We start from the raw sequence: 25,758 nt of genomic DNA on the forward strand, positions 1-25,758 counted from the left end.
TTATCAAAAAAATCTATGTTAACAAAACTAAATTTAATATCGAATAACCTACCTTAATCTAACTAGAATTCTAATTATAATAATTTGTTAAATATCATTTTTAAATAATGGATCAAAATCTAGGTTAATTATTATTATGTGTTGTGTTAAGTTCAAGTAGACTCGAACTCAAGACCTCCAACTTGAGAGACTCACAAGCTACTGTTGTGTTGTAGGCCCTTGCCTTATTTATTTATTTTTTAAAAATTAATAAATTTTGTTTAAATAATAAATTATATTTTAATTTAAAATATATTTTTTAAATATATATTTTTAAAAATTATGATTTTTTTTTTTTAAATTAATACCTTTTGGGGTGGCGGTTGTGATAGTGTTATAGTGGGTTTGCCTACTGAGTACGTGTCAGGGGGGTATGTATTATTTTCCAAACAAATGGTGTGGGGATTTTTAAAAGCCCCCCTAACGCCCCCCCCACCGTCCTTATTGTCTTAATATTAATTTTTTAGTAGGAGAATGATTCTAATTAGATGATAGGCTAGTTATGCAAAATGGTTATCTAGCCAACAAAATAGTTGTTTACTATAATTTATTAATAATTTAACAATTGTATTTTAATTTTAATTTGATATTAAATAATAAATAAATAGTCATTTTATCTACTGCCTAGACATTTCCCTAGTTATGGGGCAACATCATGATGTCTCCCGAAGATTGGAAATAGTGGTCACCAAACTTACATTTGTCAACTATACTACCAGCCTAACACTATGTGGCATGTAGTACTTTTATGTGTTTATGGTTGGAGTTGGCAACAAGCTTAAGATAGCACATTGATATTGTCGATCTAATCTAGTTTGTTCTCATAATTACTAACTAGGCATAATACCTATGTGTAATTAATATAGATATATTGCAACCACTTTGAAACAAATTATTTAATTATATTAATTCATTTATTTGTGAGAATTTTACAAGTTAGAACAATCAAGTATAAAAGGGAAACCTTTCTATTATATAATATGAATGTCCATGTAAGCATTTCAAAATTAAAAAGTGTTGACCTAGCAATTTTCCATTAGCACAAAATACTGATATAGTGGAAGAATAATATTATAGACACATTTCTGGTTTCCATTAATTTTTTGTGCAACTATCTAAATTTTAATATATATGTTTTTAAAAGATTGTCATATTTTTCTATTATCAAATTTCTTTTATCTTTTAAATTTTAAAAATTTATTAAGCATTAAAACTTATATTTAAAATATATTATTATTTAATTTTATGAAGATAACAATTACAAGTATCTAAATTAATGTGTTTGTTGCTCTTAGTTGTATGAAATCAAAAATATTATTTTTGAAATAAAAAGCGACCAAAACTAGGGGGTTAGCCCTTACAAGCAAAAAGTTGGTAACCAGCACATTACCAGCAATGTATATCAGCAAGCAAAAAACTATCTAACACATCAAAGCTAGAGAATCTTCAGCTAGAAACTTAATAGCAAAATACTAGGAATAGCTAAACTAAAAAGTCTAGAAGATCTAATACTATGAAATTTCAACCAGATAACTGTTGGCAAAATAGGCCAACACCAAGTCTTAATTATAGCTAGATACCAGCAAAACCCAAAATAACAGATAAACATAAAAGTCTTGGATCTGAGGATCCTATTAAACTAATAAACTTAAATTTCTTTTTTCTCCTTCCCCTTCACAGCCAGCAAAATCTGAGACCAGTCATCAGCAAGGAATTTGAAGAGCAATTTATGGTCCTCCATATCCATTCCAGTATCCTCCTTCTCCTGTGCCAGTAGCTGGAGGGTAGTGGGTGCGACGTGGGTGACTTTGAGGTTAAATTTAGAGAAGGTAAAGAACCCTTCCTCTAAAATTTTAACCCTCTTTTCCAGCGTGGCATACTACTCCTCCTGCTCCTCGGTCACTTCCTTGTTTCCTCCTTGGTGTTCTGGACCTGGATTTTATCTTGTAAAACCTTAGGGTTAGTAAAAACCTTAGAATTTTCCTTGGCTAGAGATGAAATGGATATGGGGGAGGTATCCATTTTACTACTTTCTTCACAGAAGGTTATGGGCTGGAGGGAAAAGCTAGCAGACACATGTGTAACCTCCATGGTATCAACATTACTAGTAGAAACTTGAGTTTGTGCATTATCAACAGAATTATCTTCTGAGTTTATACTTCTTTCCACCCCCTCCTTAGCTCCTTCTTCTTCCTCCTCCCTTTCTTCTTTATTATTTTCTGAGTTTTCCTCCTCAACCTCCTCCACCCTGAATATGTTGGATTTTTGTTTATGCCTTGTCTGGGATTGAGCAAGTCTTCCAGATCAAAAATATTGTTATCTTTTAACTAAAAATAAAAATAAAATATATAATGAATAGGTATGGGATTATACATAGTAGATTTTTAATGAAGAGGAGAAGACACTTTAGGAGTGGAACTCTAATTGTTTTGAATAATTTGAAATTGGTATAACTAATTTTTTCATTCTTTTAATGAAATCAAAGATGGTTTGGAAGTTCATATATCTAAATGAACAAGATAAGGGAGAGCAAAAAAAAATTTAAAATTAATAATATGGTAGCAGTAAATCAAATAAAAAGGATCCAAATCTTTTGTCTATGATTATACTTAACTATTTAAAAAAGTTTGTATAATGTCATAATAACTTTCTTTAGATAAATATAGTTTTAAAAAGTATATCAAATTGGATTTTTAGTTTTTTTTAAATGTTTTATATTAACATGAAAATGTCCACAATCTATATGAAAGTGCTCCAATTATGTTATATATGATAAAAATTTATTTTAATTAAGTGAAGTTTTACCAATTTTCTATCATTGCAATAATTTAAAACTCTATAACTAATTTTTCATCTTTTTTTTTATAAATATAAAAACAATTTATTTTTAAGTGCTTATTATAATTTAATTTTTTTTTTTAAATGTGTATTATATTTGAGTTGCTTTAGGAATCTAAATTTTCACCATTTTATATTGTTTAGAAAAACACATCTTACATAAATAAAAAAGTTCAAGAAACAAACTTTTGCTAATCCACCACTACCTTCAAAAATGTATCTATTATAATAATTTCAATTTGATGAATTGGGTTTTAGAGGACAGTAGTCACCTTAAAGACTATATATCAACATAAAGGTGAAAGTGCATAACAAGTACAATTTTGGTATTTGCTAAAGAATATTTGACATGACATGAGGGTTAAGAACTCTTAATGATGTGAGAGAGACACAAATGACATTAAATGAAAAAGAAGAATTCAACAAATCAATGCAGTTATTTGTTATTAATGATTTGGTCAAACGACATAAGAAGAAAATATTGAAATTTTTTAATTGTTTGATTGTCATATGTGTTACAACAAGGATCAGAAGCATGATATAAAATGGCATGAATGATGAATAGCTGGAGAAGCATACCCTACTTTGTGAAGGCTAGCACATCATGTTGGCAATGAATATATAGAAATGTTGGCAAATGGAGCTTTGGGAAATATAATTTATATTGTTTATAATCCTAGATCTAGCAACATAGAAAATGACTCCAAGAGTGTACCAATAATTCCTATGTCACTAGGAAGTTGAAGGAAAATACCTCTTACCATGACATAGGGCAATAATGTTCCACAAATCCCAAGGCTTAACACTATAGAAAGTGAGAAGCGCATTGGCAAAACAAAGAGGCAGGGCTTGACTTTTTTTGTACTAAAATAATATAATACTAATCTATTTTTCTATCAGCTAAAACATTGCAACCCTTTTCGGTGCAACTGCTAGTTTTATTTTATTTTTATACTATTATATTGAGTATGTATTTTTGATAGACTATGGGAATTAATTTTGGTTTCCCATACATTTTTGAGAGAGTTAAATGGGCTCTTTATTTTGTTCTTCTCTCTAGATTTTTTTGTTCTCACATTTCATTTGATTCATAGGTAAAAAAAATCATTGCAAGATGGGTATTTAACGATTAAATTTCTAAGTGATCTTATGATGCAGGAGCATCTTAGGGTGGTCAGCAATCATGTATGTAGAAGTATTGAGCTCAATTTTGTGGACTTATGGTTCACATAGTTAGGGATGTGTTGGAGACATATTGGGCATATTGGGCAACCTTGTCCTAAGTGCACATAATGATTGGAGTAATCATCTTGGAGTTAGATCCCTTTTGGTGGCTATTTGTAACATGTTTATGATTTACTAGTAGACTTTGGTGATTGTATTCATGAACTTCAATCTGAGGGAGTTGGTGTGTGGACTCTTGGATTTGGATCGTTGGATGACACATGGACCTATGTCTAAGTGCACATACTTTTATGTTGTCATATGAGTTAGTTATGCATTGGAAACTTGGGGCTTGTCCTAAGTATTTAGTAATTTCATGTATTTAATGTATGTTGCCAAGCATACTTGTGGCTTGAGGGTTTATTTAATGTAACTTGCTAGGCTAACTTCTTATTTGGTTTAGTATAAGTAGGGGATCTTGTGATGTCTTGAAGCATTAGGGAATTCATCCATCTAGCATGGAGTTTAGCATGAAGTAGTTGAGAGGAGAAAATTGTGGAGAGCTAGTGGCTAAGTGTGGGCTTGGGAAACATGAAGGTTGCTTAGTGGCTTGTGAGTACAAGTTTAGATTCTTCTTGGAGTTTTCTACTAGATTATGGGTCTCAACTGGCTAGATGTTTAGATCTTGTGAGGTCTTGCATAACTATTATTGTAGGTGCTTATGCATTTTTCCATAACCTAGAAGGCCTTACAACTAGGTATGTTGGATGTAAATCTTATAATTTTATTATGAAAATTGATGTTGTTTTGGATCTAAATCTCTATGTTATTGTGTACATTCCACCATGTGGTTAATTTTTGAGGAGTAGGACATCTCCCTCAGGGATTCTCCTTCCTTGCATTGCATCAATCGCTATCAGAGTTGGTTGATCTTGTGGATTTATTACTTTAGGTTTACAAAGATCTTGGAAGATGCCTCCAAGAAGATTAGACCCTAGGGAAATTGAAAATCTCTATGATGTTGTGGATACTAATATTTTAGAGGATGTTAGATCATATTTCAAATCTAAGATGGAGCTGGTGAAGAATGATATGGTCACTGAGGTCATGAGAGTTATAGTTGGTGTACCGAGGAATGTGGGTACTAAAGATGGTTATCAAGAAGTTGTTCAAGACTTTGAGGTTGTTGGATCTAGTGGAGAGAATAGAACCGAATGCATGGAGAGACCTATGGAAGACATAATTGTTCGGTTAGATAGATGTGGAGCTCACTTGAAGCTAAAGCATAAGACATATGTTTCTAATTTCTTGGGTACTTTGAATCTTGAAGAGCTGATTGATCAAATTAGTGAATTGAAAGATTACTTTGAGTTAGAGGATATTGGAGATCCACTTAGAGTGAGGTTTGCACAAACTAACTTGAAAGGACATGTTGCTCTATGGTTGAAATAATTTCAAAGAGATAGAGAATAAGAATGTGAAATGAAGATCACTACATGGAGATTGATGGTGACAAAATTGCAAGCTAAGTTCATTCCTGTTGATTATGAACTTAATTTATTTAAGAGATTGAAGAATCTAAAATAGAAAGATATGAATCTAAAGGATTATAATGAGGAGTTCTATAAGTCAACTATTCAATTCAAACATAGAGAAATTTCTAAGGAAAAGGTGGTTAGATATATTAATGGTTTGAGATTTAATATTTAGGATGAGATTGGTATGCTAAAGATTGATTCAGTTGACGATTCTTATCAGTATGCTCTGAGGGCTAAAGACAAATTGAAGAGAAGACATCAAGGTAATTCTCAAGGGAAGCATAAGTTGGATCACTTGGTGAAGAAAAAACTTATTGTTGAGGATGAACAAAAACCTATCAAGAAAAAGAAAAGAATGGGTAAGGTTGCATTTAAGGGTGATTATTTAAAATGTGGTGAAGAAGAATATAGAGATTTTGAATGTCCCCATACTAATAAGAAGGTTGGTGATAGAAGAGTTGTTTTGGTGAATGAGATTGGGCAAGAGGAAGGGAATTTTTTGATTCAGCAAGTGTTGCTTGGTAAGAAAATAATGTAACCTTGTTAAAGGAGGAATTAGTTCAAGACACATTGTAATTCTAGAGGTAAATGCTAAAATTTGATTGTGGAAGTGTTGATAACCTACTTACTAAGGAGATCATTTAAAAACTTGGTTTATAGAGAGTGAGACATCATTGTCCTTATATTATTAGTAGGTTACAAGATTAGCATGCTTTGGAAGTGAGGGAGAAATTTCTTGTTAATTTTCAAGTTGGACAATATGTTGATCAGGGGTTGTGTGATACTATGGACATGAGTAGTTATCATATATTACTTGGTAGAACTTAGCAGTATGATTGCATGGAAATACCTAATTGTGTGAAGAATATGTTTATAGTTGACAAAGGTGGTAGGAAGTTCTCACTGATTCCTTTGCATAATGCAGAACTTGGTAGGAGGAACCTAATTTTTGGTAGTTGAGTTGAGTTAAAGGATGTTCACAGTGTTGGAGATCAACATGGGAAACAAACCCATGGTATACTAAGGAAGGATGTGTTCAATCAGAGAAATTTTCCTCTTCAAGTGTTTATTTTTATTTTCCTCTTCATAACTCAACCTTTCCTCTAGGTGCTTTTGTTATGACCAACTTCTCAACTCCTCTTCATCAATCATATAGAAATGACACTAATATTAGATAGAAAACTATCACACCAATAGGGTTTGACATCAATGACAACATAACAATTTTTCCAATTGTAGTTTCCAATAATCTCCCTCTTTGGGTAACTACCTTTAATTTTCTCCCTCTTTGAAAACAATGTCAATGTCATCTTAACTCATGCATCTTTTCCATGTAGATATCTTCATGTCAATACTAAATTCTTCGTCTTTCATCTGTGTATGACTGATACAACATGATTATGTACTCCTTCCTCCATTTCTACTTTAGGAAATTCCTAAAGTAGGACTATCTACATCAACTTGTAAGATAGTATGATCAACACATTTGATGCAAAGTACCATCTTTGCTTAGGTAGCTTCGTTTAGGTGAATCACCCCTAGTTTATCTCTTAGATATTCATGAGTAGCTTTAGGTAAAGCTATAGTGAATATATCAATTATTTTCTCCTTAGTGTTCACATATTCCAATTTCACTTCTTTGTCTTGAACTAGCTCTCTCATGTGATGATACTTGATAGTGATATGCTTAGTCTTTGTGTGCATTATAGGATTTTTTGATATGTTAATAGCACTAGCGTTATCACAATAGATAACAACTAGGTTAGTGATTTTTTCCTTCATACCTTTCAAGAATTGCTTGATCTATATGATATTTGAATAATTTACTAGTGCTGCCACATATTCAGCTTCATTCATTGATTGAGAAATGTAGTTTCACTTATTGCTTGTCCATGAAACTAGTCTCTTTCCTAGAAAAAATGCACCTCCACTTGTGCTCTTTTTTTCATCAACATTTCCTATCCAATCTGAGTCAATGAAAACCTTCAATTCAAACTTATCATTCTTCTTGTAATATAGTTCATAGTCTTTTGTTCCTTTTAGATATCTTAGTATCCTTTTTACTGCCATCATGTAATTCTCCTTAGGAATTGTAGAAAGTCTTGCAACTATTTCAACTGCCAGTGCAATATCAAGTCTACTGTGAAAAACATATCGTAGTTTCCCAATCATTGATCTATACAATGTTTGGTTCACATTAGTAGAATCATCATTCTTAGATAACTTATGTCTAGTGGACATAGGTGTTGAATGACTATGAAGTTTAACATGAAGATGTAGTCATGAAGTTGTTTTTTCATTCCCTCATAGAAGATGCCAGAGATTGGTATAGAAGATTGCCTAATAATAATGTCAACTCTTGGGAAGATTTTGAAAAGTGTTTCAAAGAACAATATGGATATAACACTAATGCTGGCTTTATATTTAATGAGTTTGACAATATAAAGAAAAGTCAAAATGAGTCTACTTTTGACTTCAATGTCAGATTTCAAAAGGGGATATACAAGCTATTCCAAGTAATGAAGTCAAAGGAAAATGTCTACCTTACAACATATTTTAATGCCTTTGATAGTAATATGGCATACATTTTGAGGGATAAGGATCCTAGAACATTAAGGGATACCCTTAGAATGGTTGTAAACATTGAAAATAATAGGAAGGCATCTAGAAAACTAGGAAGAAGAGATAACCCTAAGCTTTTCAATCCTTGCAACAGTAAAAAAAAAAAAAGATGACAAGTCCCCTACTACAAACAAGAAGCCTAAGGAAGATAAATTATATTAGATTCTGATCATATTGAAGAACATGAATCCTCAAGTTGGAAGTGCTCAGAAAATAAATATTGTTGATAAATCATTGTTTAACAATTTTGGCAGACATAATAGAATGCAATTTTCCCTATACCACCCAATAGAAAGATGGGAAACCTATTGTTCATCATGCTAAAAATATAATTGAAAAGATTACACTTGATCCCTTATATAAAGCATGTGTCAATGTGGTTGATGATCCTCAATGGTACTTAGTTTGTCAGCTATCTCATGCACCAGAAAATTGTCTTGTTGCATTATCTTTTATTGTTGTTCAAGATAGAAATGAAGAACAATTTTATCATGAGAATAGTATTGAAGATGTTTGGTGTTATATGTTTGAGTCATATTATGATGGTGCTTCTAAATGTGATGATAATGACAATGATATTCATGAAAGAAGATAGTTCCATAGTGCAGTACAGCAGCAGATCTTCTCAGATGAGGATGAAGAGGAAACAACTTGTAATATGGTGTCATCAAAAAATGAGGTAACTCTAAGGATGCCTACTAAAGAAAAAATTGATTAGGTCACTGCCAGTATAGATTCCCAGGTACAAACCAGAGGTATGTGGCAAAAACATTGAAGGAACAAAGTGTCTAGTGTCTTTATCAAGAAGATTGATCCAAAGAAAGTAGAAGTCAACAAACCTAAGGATAAAAATAATATCAAGGTTAAGACTATGAATAAAAAGTGGGAAGCCTAGAAAGGTAATATTGTAAAAGTTCCTAAAGTTTAGACTAATTATTGTAAAAAAGAAGAAAAATCATTGGTAGTCACTATTGTGAATGATAAGGAAAAGAAGTAGAACATTGCAAGTTCATTTGATAAGCAGAAGGAGGTGAAAGGTATGTCTATTGATAATCTTACTATTTCACCAATTGATATGTTGTCAATATTGTCCCAAATCACAGTAAAGGTTCCTTTATTAGAATTGTTAAGAGTCCCTAAATATAAGAGTAAAGCCATAGCATGGGTTAAGGATGTAGGTGATAAGGTTAATCATGACTATAACTCAAATCAAATCTCTAATGAACATGAGAAAGAAATAGAAACTAAATTTGTTGTATCTCAAATGTCACCCATGTACTTAGATGATTCAATAAATCAGTGTTTGGGAAGTGTTGACCCCTTTTTATTAAGCATTATTAGCAATGGAAAGACATTGAAGAATTATATGATTGATTCTAGAGCATCAAACATAATTATGCCTTTTGAGATAATGAAAGAATTGGGATTAAAAGTGCACACTCCTCAGGGTAGATTTTGTGCTATGGATAAAAGAGAACTTATTGTCATAGTAACAATAAATGCAATGCCTTATAAGTTATCTGCTTATCTTGATAAAGAACAAACCATGATGTACTAGTTGTAGATATCCCACCCTAGTATGGCATGTTGTTGTCTAGTAAATAGAGTGTATCGATGGGGGGAAGTATTTAATGTGATCTATCATATGCAACTTTTTAGATTGATAATAAGTTGGTAAAAGTAAATAGAGAGCCTAAGATTGTCTACATGATTGATCAAGAAATTAAAGACGATATTACATGTTTTGTAGACACTGATGTTAATGCATTTTGGGCTAAAGTGTTGGTATTAAAGAAAGAAAAATTCAAGTCACCCATTGTAGTAGAAGTTGAGTCAAGATCAGAGAAGGGTGATCTATGGAAAATGTATTTTGATGGAGCCTGCTACAAGAAGATCAAAAGTAGGTATTCTTTTGATTTCTCCTAATGGTTATGCTTATAAGTTCTCATTTACTCTAAACTTTTCATGTACAAATAACATAGCAGAATATGAGGCCTTATTGTTAAGGTTAAGATTGCCTCATAATCATGGCATAAAATGCTTACATGTCATAGGTGACTTTGAGTTGATTATTTCCCAAGTAAGAGAAGTTTATGTATCTAAGAGTAAAAGGCTAAAAAAATATAGAAATATTGTTTGGGATATGATAGAAATTTTTTATGCCTTTGGGAATACATGGAAAGATAGGAGTAATAATAAGATGTCTAACCTTTTGGAAAATATTGCTATAAAGCCTGATGACACAACCTTTGTTGGCTTATCAAAAGTAGAAGTAAAAACCAGACCCTTAGTCCCTGATAATATCCAAAATTGGCAAGCCTTTGAAGAGGATAAAGATATTATAAGATTCTTGAATAGTGAAGATTAATTTTGGGGACAGAAGATTGATGGTGCAGCACTTGTGGAAATAATAGATGGTAAGGACATTGCTTTTGGCGAGGAATTTGTCTAATTAAAAACAAATTAGATTTGTAAAGGACTGGTTGTGTTAGAAACTATTTTTGATAGCCATGATAGATTCAAGACAACTAAAAATGAACATGGTGGAAAGGAATTATAGGAGATTAACCTTGGGACCAAAGAAGCACCTAAGAAACTGTGTATAGGGAAGAAATTGTCTCCTAAAATTAGGTAGAGTTTGATTAATTTACTGAGAAAATACAAATATGTATTTTCTTGGTCATATGATGAATTGAAGGCCTATAGAGAGAATATTTTCTAGCATGAAGCTCCATTGAAGGAAGGAGCTAAGTGTTTCAAACAAGAATAGAGACCTATTAATCCAACACTAGCACCAAAGATGCAAGAGGAACTGATAAAATTAAGAGATGTTGGTATCATTAAACCAATTAGTAAATCTTCTTGGGTATCAAATTTAGTCCTTGTTAGGAAGAAGAATGGTTTTCCTAACATGGAATCCATCCTACAAAGAGTCACTAGATCAAAGTTGATATCTATGATGGATGTATTCTCTGGATACAATCAGGTGGTTGTAAAGGAATCAAAGCAATATAAGACTACATTTACAACACCTTGGGGAACATATGTCTACAATAGAATGCATTTTAGCCTAAGTAATATCAGTGCCACCTTTTAGAGAGCCATGGATGTGGCCTTTGTAGACATAATTGATAAATTTTTAGTGGTATATCAAGATGATTTGACAACATACCCAAATAATGAAAATGACCATTATATGCACCTTGAAAAGGTATTTATCAAAGCCCTTAAATATGGTATTTCTTTGATTCCTAGGAAGTGTTCTTTTGTTGTTACTGAAGGTAAATTATTAGGCCACTTGGTTGGGAAAGAAGGAGTTAGAATAGACCTAGAGAGGGTGGAAGCTATAGATAATATTCAGAAGCCTAAAAATGTAAAAGGCATTCAATCATTCTTTAGGAAGATCAATTTCCCTAGAAAAATTTTTACAAATCTTGAATAGATAACTAGATCTATCTCTAATATGTTAAAGAAGGGCTCTGAAATTAGATGGGATGATGAACCAAGTATAGCTTTTCAAAACATAAAACAAGAAATAAAATATGCTCCTATTTTAAGTGCCCCTAACTATTCTAAGCCAATGCACATATTCTCTTTTGCATCATTCCATATCATTGTAGCAGTTTTATTGTAGAAGAATGAGGATGGGTACGAACAACCACTAACATTTTTTAGTACAAGAGAAACAAGTTGATGTAACCACAAGGTTTGCTCTTGCTACCTAGTCCTTTCCTAGGGCTTATATTTCATTCCTTTGACCTTGATGGTGATTACCCACTCACCAACCTTGGATCAATCCAAGATCCACTCCATTCACCTTGTGACACCAATTGAAACAAAGTACAACTTCATAGGTGACTGAAATTTTCATTCACCACATGGCTTGTCGGGTGCTTTCGAGGTAACTAGCCACAATATGCTCTCCAACCTTTCTTGAGGTTCTTGATGGTCTTCCCATGCTTCATCAAGCTTTTTTAATCATGTTAAAAACAAAATAAAACACTTTAGAAAGATTTTCCAACTTTACAAACAAGTTGGCAAAGTGCTACTATAATGTTGCCAAAACAAGGCTAGAACATAGACCTTGTGTTTTTCCAACTTCCTTCATCCTTGAAGACCTTTCTACTACCTTAACATGTTCATATTGATATTATCAAGCCAAGAAAAAACTTTCAATAGAAGATCTTACAAGTTCACACAAAGACCTTTACAAATGTTGCTGTCATACAACCAAGAAAAGAGGGTTTCAACACTTGAAATTGTGTGCTTCTCACAAAACCCACATAAAAATCCTTAAAAAAATTAGGGATATGAATACCCTTTTCAAAAACAGAGATTATTCCACCATGTTTAGGCCTCCACCATATGCCAAACACCCAAAACACAAAAATGCTAAAAACCAAAGCTAGAAGTGGTTTTTGAACCCGGTTTTGCAAAATCTTGCATAACTTTCTTTCTAGAGCACACCATCACCTCCAATTGCACCAAGAGTACTTTAGGAAAATTCCCTACCACTTTCCATACTCTTTTTCACATTTTCAATCACCCAACACGTGATATGTTTCTGGTTACAGCGATATTTCCACTAGCCAAGACACTTTTCTTGCCTAGGGCATCAACAAACAATTGTTTGCCTTCATATTTAAGAGCCCTTCTTTTTGTAACATAATATAAATTTTATCTTCCTCCAAATCCCACAGCATCATGAGGTTTCAAAGGTGGAAAATGGAGAAAGAGTCCATTTAATTCAAACTGCTGCTATAAACTAGAAAACTAGCAAAAACTTCAAAAAAACTTATGTACAGTATTAACAAAGCTTGTACTATCAACTTGAGCACATGAAAAAGATTAAAATTAATGCATATAACTATTCCAAACAAGAAAAACCAGACTTCCAACCATATTTAACACCAAAATGCTCATTTACCAAGTGGCTGCCATGAAAAAATGCACACAAAATCCGTACATGTATGGCCAATAAACTTGCCAACCCATGAAACTGATCAAGAATGGACTTATATAGGTGTTTCCAACCTATTTTGGTCCTGCTCAAACCCCTAACTAACTCTTTGCACTCATTTTCAACTTTGCAAGAAAAGTTGTAAAAAGTTGCAAAATTGCAATTTTGAGCAATTTTTGCCATAACTTAAAATTCTTAACAAATGAGTTCACCAAAATTGGTAAGGGTTCCTATTAGGTTTATTTAGACATTCCAAGATGGTTTTTGACCCTTGGTCAACTTTCCTACCACTTTGGTCAACCTAACCCTCGTTGAGCAACTTTTAGGCATAACAACAACTTAGGAGCAAAAACCCACTTAGCAACTAATGAAACCTTACCTAAGGACCTCTTAGGTCTTATTAAACCACTAGTGATGTGGCTACCATCACTAAAAGCCAAAATGACAAGAAAGAAGCACTAGGTAAAAACTAGCCTACCTAGGTGTTCCTGCACCATAAAAGATAATATTTTTATAGTGAGTGAGTGAAATCCATTTTCTAATCTGTAGATAGTTATATGTAGTGAAAATATGTGTTGTTTTTAATGGTGAATTAGTCTTCTTATCGATTCTTGTTAGGTTTCCTATGCTTTTGGTTTGATAGGGTATGTTTTATCGTCAAGTTTGTGATTGCTCCTCATTAGATTGGTATCAGAGCTCAGAAGATTTTGAGCATGTAGATGGAAGAAAATCTACACTAGGCAATGTTGGGTATATTGATTCTTGTTGGTAAGCTTCTTGGTTGCAGGTGCTTGTCCATCAAGCTGCAGGTTGGTGTTAGTTTTTGTGTGGGCAGACATGAGAGGTCTGTCATGACCATTATCCAATAGGGATGAGGCTGGGTAGAAGGTGCAAGGCACAAAGAGGGTGAGGCATCTTCCAAAATCCACTATTGGGTGAGATGGGTGGTTCGAGGTTTGCCAAAAGACCTAGGGTGAGAGGCAAGAAAGGACTCTTGGGTGAGGCACAAGGAAGCGGCATTGGAGGGTGGACTTGAGATGTTTGGTAAAGCACCATGGATGGAAACCACTGCAAACTCCATGAATAGGAGTTAAAGCTGAAAGAGGTAAGGAAAGAAGAATAGCAGAGGCATCGGTGCAGATGAAGAGACCAAGATGTTGTAGAATCTCACCAATACATTTCCATGGGACATGGATATTTTTGAAGTGCGGGAGTATGTGCAAAGGCACCTCGTCATTTGAATCTTTTGTTCAAAGTTTTATAAATATTTAAGGCCTTCAAAATTCCCTTATACAATGACAAAGTTTTATTGTTTAAAATTGCAATGTAATGTATCCAAAATAGAAGGATTTCAGCCACCAATGTTATCAATAAATTACCATAGGGAAGTTGATGAGTTTGTTTTGTAACTATCAAGAATCTAAACCATTCTATAAGACTTCATAACTACCTCAAATGTTATAAGAGGAAGAGATTGAAGGGACAGAGAGGAGAATCGATAAGGTGGAAAAAAAAATATTTTGATAGAGATTGAGTGAATAGAAGGAAATGTAAGTAGCTCTCTGGCGGCCATTTTGTAATCTGCAGATAGTTATATGTGGTGAAAATATGTGTTGTTTTTAATGGTGAATCAATCTTCTTATCGATTCTTGTTAGGTTCCCTATGCTTTTGGTTTGGTACGGTATGTTTTATCATCAAGTTTTTGATTGCTCCTCATCACAAGTGAGGCTTGAATATCTGAAATCTAAAGAGAAAATTGTAGGCATATTTACTAAGGCATTGCCTAAGGATTATTTTGAGTATCTAAGAGGTAAATTGAGGGTCTTTCTCCTATTCAAAATTCACTAGGTAAAGATGCATGCTACATAAATTCATAGATGAATAAAAATATCTATGTGGAGGTGATGCAAAGAGTTTGCACTTTAGTAACATTTCTGAAGTTGTAAAGAAAATCGTAATGAAAGTTATGTATATTGTACATGCAAGGTACAAGGATAACTATAAGGTTTTAGAAGTTCCATATTGAAATTTATAATGACCTTTGGTATTGATTTCAAAGGGGGAAAATATTATCAAAGAGGGAAAATATTAACAAAGGAATATGTATTCCAAAAGGGGAGATAATTGGTAAAAGGAGGAGATGAGATCTATCAAAGGAATGAAGATGAAGAATACCAGAGAATGATATGCAAAGGGGGAGCATTTCTGAAAGTATGTAAAGTAAATTTGACCAAAAAAAGATCATATCCTAAGGGGAAAAAATGGTGAAGAGAGATGTTGAAGATGAGTGTTTTTGTTGAAGATACAAATTGAATTATAGAGAACCTGCTAATGAAGTCAAAGAGCTGAAAATTTGTATTTTTTTCAATGCATACATTTGATTATCTTGCATAATGTTTTGTAATGTAAAATCATATGTTATGTGTTGTCATCAATGCCAAAGGGAGATATTGTTATCCCCAACTGATAATGTAATTGATGATGCTATGAATGTATGTAAAAGAGTTGTATTCATTATGTTATTATTGATGTCAAAGTCTTAGTTGGCAACACAGTATCCTAACTTAGTAAAGTTCTATTAAAAGAGGATTTGATTGATGAAGAGTATTTAAAAATATTTTGATGAAGATAAAGTTGATAAGTATGGTATTCAATAAGCACTTGAATGAGTTGGGCAATGATAACATAATGTTGGTTTGATTGCTTTATAATCATGTAATACTGATGTAATAAAAATCTTGCTCACCAACCCTATTTTCATTAGAGTCTACTCTAGGCCACTTCTATAGCCTATTAAGGTTCTTCACTACCCTAACTCAAGAGGGCTCCTAACTTGAACCTCTTCTCTTCAATTTTCCAACATCAACATTAGAACCAACTCAACCATAAGCTTTCCCCTTGGATGTCTCCCTGCATCCCCTATACCTAACAACCAAATTTGATAAAAATCATTCAAACATGGAGAGGAAGGCTTGTTATGATAGTTTTGGGTCCATTACAACACCAAAAAACCCTAATTGCATTGAAATCCCTATTAATTTCAAGATCTAGCACCAAACTATCCTAATTTTGGCTACAAGGAATTAGGCCTAATTTCTTACTGTTTGACCAATAACTCCAAATTTTGTCAACAAAGTGCCCAAAAAAGCTTCACTTCCTAATACCCTTTATGTATCCCTTCAATATTTTACTATTCTTCACTCCTCAAGTTGTTTTTACAATGGAATGCTATATTATAGCCTAAAAATAAGGGTTTCATGGACTTTGAATAGTCTACAAAAGGGTTTTTTTTCACCTCAAAAAACTCATCACCCAAACTTCTCCTTGGGCATGGGGCCTCCTCACACTTCTTTATTCCTCTCCAAATTCTCAAATTGCATCATCCAATGCATTCAATCCACTGAAAGACACTTGTAGTGCTCTATGTTCCCTAGCCATGTACTACTAGCTCGCCTAGGTCATCACTACAAAAGTAGAGAACTAACTTTGTAGGGTCCAACCTTCTCCACACATATGGTATAAGGAGTCATCTCACCTATTCCAAGAGCCCATACAAATGCCAGAGTGGAATGGTGAGTCGTGACCCCATTTACACATATTGCCTAGTTCAAACTAGCCACAATGCACAAAACTAAAGAATTTACAAAAGTAATGAAAATGAACAAAACAAACTAAATAAACACACACAAAATATAATAATTACATGGGCTTCCTCATTCTCAAGTCATGGTGTTGAGTTCAATCAATAGAAATGCCATTAATAAGGAAATACATCAAAATACTTAGAAATCTTGCTCATTCATAAGTTGCTCTTCCTTCAAAACTACATCCAATCCTTATGATAGGTCAAGGGAGGCCTTATAAATTTATATCACCTCTGATCCAACCACTTAGAGGTGGTTACACAGCCATCTAATTTAAGTTTCACTTTTTGCAAGAAAATTTGTCATGATAATTTTTGCAATTTTTGTCCTAGTTGGGCCAAACTTGGTCCAAATCTCATGAAACTCCACCAAGTGGCTAGATATTTCACTTATGACATGAAAACATCATTTCACCCTTTAGCTAAATAATCTAGCCCTCTAGATGCACAATTGTCATTCTCAATAACAATGACAATAATTTGACTTGACTAAGAAACTTTGGATGACTAGGTAGTAATGATGACGGAGGGAGGAAAGAGATAGCCAAGTCCAAAGGCACACCCAACTATTCCAAACTACTTACAAGAGTAAGAAAAGGAGAAAACAAACACCAAATAATAGGAAACATAGGAGATAGAGGAACAAATGCTTTCATATATTCATTCAGATAACAGGTACATGCCCAACTGTAAGGCCTTCTGGGCTATGGCCAATATTACAACTCAACTTCAATCCACAATGATAAAGCTTTGCATTTTAGGATTTTGATGATCTTTTTTATCTTCTACTATCTAACTTTGATACCCTAAGACTCTACCAAACACCCCCTTAAATACATGCATGGCCACAAGTCAGCATGTTGCAAATACCAATGATTAGGTCCTCGAATTAAATGCTAAAACAAGCCACAAGTTGGCTCACAAAAAATATCTATCACTAAATTTAATGTGATGGTCAGTTTCATCAAGAAATTTCACATAGACAACTCAACGAAAGAAGAATCCATCAAAAGTTTCAACTTGGTGAACTTAGCAACACTCGATGACTAAGGAAACTTGGTAGCAACTGTGAACTCCACATAAATCAGGAAGCTTGGTAATCACTAAAAACTTGGTAAAAACTAAGGAGCTTGACAATGCAAGACATTGTAACTTGGAAAACATGCAGGATAGTAGTGCAACCCAGGATGCTCCTGCATCAAATCAAGACATAATTAGAACTCTTAATGGCTAAGTCCTACTCTAGGACTCTCTATCCCTCTTTATTCAACTAGCAGCTTAGCTAAGGCCACTATAAGAAAAAATTCAACTAGGAACCCTAGATTTTTAGATATCCTTATCTAGGTGCTCCTGTACCAAATACTTGCATGTATTGAAATACTCAAGATAAACTGAGTGACAAGTTTAAAGAACAGAGATAGTATTCACTGAGGGACTACAACATTTGTCAAGAAATTGGTGCAAGATCACCTAAAGTACAAGAGCACAAGGAGGTTAAGAGTCCTTATATAATATATTAATTTTTTTTTAAGATATTTATAATGTGTTTGAGTCCATAAGTTGAAATGTAAAGGCTAGAGAAGCCATTTGTAATAAGTGTCAAAATTGTGCAAGGAGGTCTCAAATTGGTCAAGAAAGTAAAAATATGAAAGAATGCATTATAAATGATTAAGTTGATGTAAAATGTTAATTTAATTCCACTTTAGGGTTATTAAAGTGTCCATGCAAATATTTGTCAAATTTGGACTTACACTTGCAAAAGTTGTAATGTGAAAATGCATAAAGTGCATAAATATTGTCAAAGTTGCATGATGAGTTAAAAGAATGTAATAAGATGGTTTAAAAGGTCGTTTGAAAGTTATAACCAACCACAAAAACTATAAACATGGATTTATGGTCAAACCAAAGAATAATGGAAGGAAACATTCACATTTGAAACAAATTTGGTGAAATTTTGAGTTGTTATTTTGATTGACTTTTCAGTTTTAGTGTTGGTTCTAGATCTTATACTGCCATGAATGGTTTTAAAACTATTTATAATCTATATTTTTGGATATAGGGATAAATGAAATTCCTCATCTTTTTGGTTTGGACTAGTTTCATTTGGTTTTGAAGAAGTTATGGATATTTTAGTGAAAGTGGTTATTTACAGATTTCAGATTTCTTAACAGCAGTCATATTGCAGCACTTGGTACTTGTAGACACCTAAATTTGATTACACCACTTTTTTAATCCTATTTAGTTATCTCTAAATGAATTATTAATTAAATTCCTATTTAATTAATCATTTTCCATCCCCTAGCTTATTAATTTAATTAATCATCTATAGTCCTAATTGATAAATCAAATAACCTATTATTTATCAATTAATCCTATTCTTCTATCTAAATTTCAAAATCATCATTTATTAAATAAATCTATTTGATAAATAAATCCTTCAAATCTAATAACCCCTAAACTATCCTAAACCCCCCTTTTAGCCTAATCCACCCCATCCACCCATACTAACCAAGCTTAGCCACTAACTCACCCACCCTCATGAATGCGATCCACTTGCAAATCTCTAACAAGCTTAGTCTAATCCTAACTCACCTCTAATCCCCCCCCTAACCTTGTCACAATCCCTAAGTAAGATTAAGACTTTCCTAAGCCAAGGAAAGTCAACAATATGAACTCCCTCCAAAATATCCCAACCACTAAGCCTTCAATGCTCTTACAAAGCCATAAAGACTCTTACAAGCCCATTCATTGCTCTTACAAGCCATTATGAAGGGTCTTTATGAAGATATTATCCCTTGAGCCTCCTTTTTTGACTCATCCATCCCCTTGCCTTCATCCACTCACCTTGTGACATGTGTCACTCCTCGGTTGGTGCTAAACAAGCACAATCCATGTACTCCCCTTTGAGTGCATCCTAGCCCTCCTTAAGCTTTCATCTCTCCTTGCATCTTAACCCTCCATCCCTCAAGCCCTTAGCCTATAAATTGAATCCCCTCCCAAGCCATTTCATCACAACCTTTAAGCCAAAGTTATAATGCTAGTTTGAGAACTAAAAGCCATCAACCATACCCTTATAATGCCAAATTGAAAGCTCACAAAGCTACCAATTTTTCATTACCCATCCAACATCCATTGAAGCAACTTTTGAGCACTTGAGCATACATCTCAATCCTTGGACTCATCTACCAAGCAAAGAGCTAAATCCTATTGGGAGAGTCCATTCATTTGGCTCACATTTCCAATTAGGATTTCCTCTTTAGTCTCTCATTTATGTTATGGTATTTTAGTTTGTAAATGCTTTTGATTTCTTAATTTAGTGTTTCTAACATACTAATATAGCATATACATTTTGGCACGTCTGGTGGGACCCCACTATGGGTCATTCATTCATCCATTTCACCCTATATTTTGTTCTTATAAACTAACCATCTAATGTTTGTTGTTGTTTGAGTGGGTTGTAGGGTGGTTTGCTTGTTTTTGAAAGTTAAAGAACACACTTAGAAAGAAGACATACCCTCTAAAAATCTGAAAATAATGAAAAAATTAAAAAAAATTTGGAAAAATTTTTGCATTTCTTTTTTTTCGCACAATGTCGTCTCCGTAGATTGGTGTCTACGCCTGCAAACTGTCATCTCCGCCAACTACTTTGTCATCTCTGCAACCAAACTGACGTCTCTGCAGATTGGCGTCTAAGCCTGCAAACTATCATCTCCACCATCTACTCTATCATCTTCGCATCCTTAAACTATCATCTCTGCAAATCAGTTTCTCCGCCAGTTACTCTGTCATCTCCGTCGTCGCCAACCTGAACTGTCGTCTCTGTTGCCGCCAACCCAAACTGTCATCTTCGTAGATCAGTGTCTCTGCTTGTCTCTAGTTTTCTACGCCGCCAAACCGACCTGTCATCTCCACTTCTTTCTCTGTCATCTTCGTAGATTGGCATCTCCACAGATCAACATCTCCAAATTTTGGCATCTCCACCTGATGAATTGTCGTCTCTGCCTATTTTTGTTGCATTTTTGTTTTAGCATATCAGTTCCTGCACTTTTTATTTTATTTTTTTTTTAAAAAGAGTATAAATCAAATTTTAACTTTTGGTGGTTCCATAGAATAGAGATTTTTCTAAGCATTTTTACACCTAGGAAAAACAACAAAAAAAGTTTTTAAAAAAAATTTTATAGTTAAGCTTTCATTTTGGAAGATTTTGGGTGACAAATCAATTTGCTTTTTTTTTGTCTTATTGCAGGTTGGAGCAACAGATTTAATCATGTTTTTTTAAGTTTTTCATGGAAAGAACTTGAATGGTTAAACACATTTTTCTTTGAATGTATGTTGTTCAAAACACAGTCTTGAATGCCACGGATTAAAATCATTTTTTCTTGGAATGCATGCTTAAAAAAAACAACTCAATATTGAATGCAAAAGATCAATTAACCATTGCAATATCTCACACTTCAATTTTTGGTGCATTAAAAAGAACAAACAAATCTCTCTTTTGCATGCAACTTTGACAAAGTTAATTTTTGAACACTTAATAAATATGTTAAGTTAAAAACAAATCAACAAAAATCAAATTTAGTAGTTTCTTCATTGGACTCACCCTCTTTAATCACCCATCAATTTAACCATTGGTTGCAATCTCAGCACCATCTATGGGGATGGGTCCACCTAAGAGAGTGTTAAGTGTTCCATAATCAAATTCTACTTAATTCACTTTTTGAGGGTTTATCATAAACTTATAAGATTTCTTCAATGTCCAAAAATCTAGATTAAATCGATCACACTTCAAGCTTGGGCACTAAAATTGAACAACTATTGATGTGGAGGGCCTCCGAGAGTGCGCTTGACAATCGAGTTTCACACATATTTGTTTTGGGTTTAAAATAAATAAACACTCAATCTTGAATGCCTTAAAGAAAATTAATCGATACTTGACGTGGAGGGCCTCCGGGTGCGCGGATTTACTCTCTTGTTGACCCTAACTCTTCTTCTTGTTTGCATTCTTTGATCAATTTTTCTTTGTTGGCGCATTTCAAAGTTAGAATTGAATGTTTTCATCTTAAACATGAGTGCTTGCAAAGTCTAGATCAGCACACATAAGAGTCAGTTGGAAAAGGAACAAGCATTTTTTTTTTAGCTCAAGGTCATCCAAGTCTTCTCTCCCCTTGTCGTCTTTTGAGGCCATCTTGGGTGCATAAGATTAGGATCCAAAGCCTTGTTTCTCTTTTTAGGATGCCTGCTTGGGGATTTCATCACCCCTTGGGATGACCTCAACTCCAGCGTTCTGACGAAGTATAAAGATTGGGAGGTGAATCTAAAGACACCTCTCTTGGAATCAAGATTTTGTCACTCGGGCTAAGCCTCAAGGAACTTTATACCCTTGAGAAGTGAAAGAGGAGAAGTGGGTTACCGCTCCTCTCGACTATGTGACATCTTTTTGGTTTCATCTATGGATTTGGGCCTCACGTACCTTGGGTATATCGAGGACTCCCTAGCTAAACCAACTTTTAACCTTGCAGACAACCATCTAGGATGTTAATGTGTTTGAAGTGACTGATCAAAACATTTTTAGAACATACACACTCCTCGGTGCAAGTATCATATTCTGAGAATCAAAAACTTCTATTTGGTTGTTTCTATCTATTGCTTAATTTTTTATTTGTTGAATTAATATTTGCCAAACTTGGTCAATCCTAGCTTAAAGCATACTTAGCGTAGTCACTACCTATTCTAGAAGTTGAACAAGTTGAAAAAAAACAACTGAAATCTCCCAAAGCCAAGCAGATTTAGGAATTCATGTCAGAGCAACCCAAACCCAAACAGAAGTTTCACAAAGTTAAACTCAAGCCATCTCAGGCATACCAAGAACTTTCAGCCAAGAGAAAGGAACTAACACCAAGCCCTCAAATTGCCAAACTCCACAAAATAGAGGACAAAGCTACCAATGAAGCCCTTCAAGATGCCTAGTTAGATTGCACCATCCAACTTAACCAACATCCAAGAGTTAAAAATGCTTATGCCTTACCAACTAGGCATGACTTCTATGATTAGACCCCCTTGTTTCTCCACATCTTCTTGCATAAGCTTCACTTTAGAGTCATCTTTGTAAGAAATCCAGACATCTTTAATCTTCCCCTTAAGCATTTTAGCTCATCCATCTCATTTAGAACCAAACCATCTAGCCAGAAATCCAAAACTTCACATGCAAGCCTTCAAGATTGTTGTCACTTTGCCAAAAATTTTCCATTCCTAACATCTTCCAAATCCACCAGCCTCACCAAGGTTATCCCTTTGACAGAGCTTTGTCTAGGTTAATCTAGCTTTGTCACTTTTTATCCCTCATCACCTTAAGCTAAAGGTTGGGATCCACAAGTGGTCAATCTCGTGTTCTTCCTAAAGGATCATCAGTCTATCCTTAAGTTGACACAATCACCACCAAGCTTGCACATAGGAAAGCAGACCTTTCGTGCTTTGGCAACATATCTTTGAAGTTAGCATCCCCAACCCAATCCTCCTTAGGCTTTGTCATATAGCTTTCCCTCAACCTAGGAAATCATTTGCATAGAAAAGCCTTCCTCTTTTGCATCCATCAGCATTGTCGCATCTCATCCCTAGGAAACATTCTGCATTTTCATGCCACCTGTCACTCGCTTAGGCAAGAAGAAGAAGGAAACAATGGAGCCCTATCATTTGGATCCCACAGCATCGCTCCTCTTAAGCACTCAACCATCCTTCAGCCCAGAGAACGCTATACCATCACCTACTGACATTGAAGCCTTCATGAACCAACCAAGAAATGCAGTATTGGTGAACGCCATTATCGACAAAAAGAAGGAAACAATCATGGCTAACTTTCGAAGGGACAACATTGGAGCCTTTGACTTTGGAAGACCTCCCCCCTTATCAGAGCCATCTCACCCATTGTTTGGACAATTCTCACCACCCATAGGCTCTTCTGATTCAAATTATCCTCAATATGTGCCAAAAGAAGAGCCTCAAACCAGTCCATATGATCCAACAGACCCAAACATACCATCCTCCACTCAAGTTGAGATCTCCCTTCCACAAGCCAATCCAACCACCACCACTCCACCATTGGTCCATACCACTCCATCCCAAACCCCCTTCACCCAAAACACCTCATCATTCACTCCCTTCACTATTGTTGCTACTACTCTCCAACCTAGCCTTCCAAATCCACCCATCTCCCAAATCAATGCTAGTATCTTTGGTCAACCTCAGCAATACACAACCGGGATGCCACCCATGGGGCCGGGTAATAAACCCTTCATCACCCCCAGCTTATTTACCTCAGCTTAGAACACCATTCCATCATTTCCACTAGGTCCTTGGAGCTCAGTGTCATTAGCCACAAATCCAAAAGCTACTACCCTCACTCCACAAAGCTATCAAACCCCACAAGCTACTACCAATTTGTTGCCCAGCTCTCAAGTGACCCAAGCTCCTGCCACCACTCTACCAAGCTTTCAAATCCAGCCACCAAGCTATCAAACTAGATCAATTCCATTTCCAAGCTTTCAATTCCCACCACCTCCACCACCAACTAATCTATTACCTCCTATCACCAACTATTTTTCTATGCCACTTCTAGGAGGAAATCCACCACCACCAACCACCAACTACTTGGCCACCTTTTCCATGCAGATACCTTCCCAAATGGGGGCACAACCCACATATATTGGTCAAACTCCTCAAATCCAAAGCCAAGTTCCACAAGCTCCCCAATCCTTTCCCCAAGCTTCACAACCATCTTATACCTTACCTCCACAAAGCAATCCATTTATCCCACAGCCAGCTTATGTCCCTCAATCCCAACCTCAAATCCAATATCAACAGCAAGCCTCACAACACATGCAGCAATATGTGCCACCTCCATCACAACAACCCATCATCCACCATTCAATTTCCCAAGCCATGTACAATCCCTACTAGCCCATACCTCAAAGTCATCCATATTCCATTGCCCCATCTAGCACATACCTACCTCGGGGCACTCCTACATTGGGGGCACCCTAGCCATCACCCATTAATGCAGAATGGGAAGCCATGAAGATAGCTTTGAAGAACATCCAGGAAGGAAATGATCCAAAAACCTTCAAGTTTGAGAATGTGTGTCCTTACCCATTCGACAGAGCCATTACCATGACTCTATTTCCCAAGCATTTTGAGACACCCAAATTTGACAAATTTAGAGGAAAAGGAGACCCTGTCACACATATCAAAGAATTTTACATGCACTGCCAAGAAGTGGCATATGATGACGTCTTCCTCTTGCATCTCTTTTCCAAAAGCTTGGTCGGACCAGCTCTGGAATGGTTTTATAGAATCCCCTATGGCACAATTAAAATTTTTGCTAAATTATCTGAGGCATTTGTAGCCCAATATGCCCATCTTGTTGAAACAGAGCTATTAGTAGTTGATCTTGTCCACACTAAGAAAAAAGGTGGAGAAAGCCTTCTTGAATATCTGCAAAGATGGAAAACCCTTACCACCCACATATCTTGCACCTTGCCAGAGCACCATTTGGTGAAAATATTTATTGATAATGCCCATCCTAGCTTGGCTCACCACATGACCATGAACTGTTTGCAAACCTACAAAGACATCAAAGAGAAAGGAATGATCCTTGAGCAAGGACTCATTAAAGATGGTGTGGTAAAGATTTACAAGGAATCCAACCAAAATCAATCACATTCCAATGACAAGTCTAGGTATTGGAACAAAAACAAACATGTTGCAACAGATGGTGTCACTGACACCAGACATGTGAATATTGTTGGTCCTTCTCAAAACTAGTCCAACCCACCATATCAACCAAATAATCAGCAAGCTATCAACTAACAATAGCAGAATAACCAAAGCTATCAAAACCACAATCCAAGACCCAACTTTCAAGGGTCTAGCAATCAAGCTAATGCCATCAATGTAGCTA

The 25,758-nt window shown here is 34.8% G+C and overlaps 1 protein-coding gene across 1 annotated transcript in view; it reads left to right on the forward strand.

Moving 5' to 3' along the window:
* Positions 1-14,030, forward strand: part of LOC149559590 (putative 12-oxophytodienoate reductase 11) — a 147,316-nt gene extending 133,286 nt beyond the window's left edge. The window contains exon 4 of the mRNA XM_089831522.1: positions 13,949-14,030. Within this exon, the coding sequence (XP_089687648.1) occupies positions 13,949-14,030 (82 nt within the window). The remainder of the gene's footprint in view (positions 1-13,948) is intronic.
* The last annotated feature ends 11,728 nt before the right edge of the window (positions 14,031-25,758 follow it).

The sequence above is a fragment of the Cupressus sempervirens genome, chromosome 5 (assembly GCF_028749045.1).
Source record: "Cupressus sempervirens isolate cs-2001-9-10 chromosome 5, ASM2874904v1, whole genome shotgun sequence".
Classification (NCBI taxonomy): domain Eukaryota; kingdom Viridiplantae; phylum Streptophyta; class Pinopsida; order Cupressales; family Cupressaceae; genus Cupressus; species Cupressus sempervirens.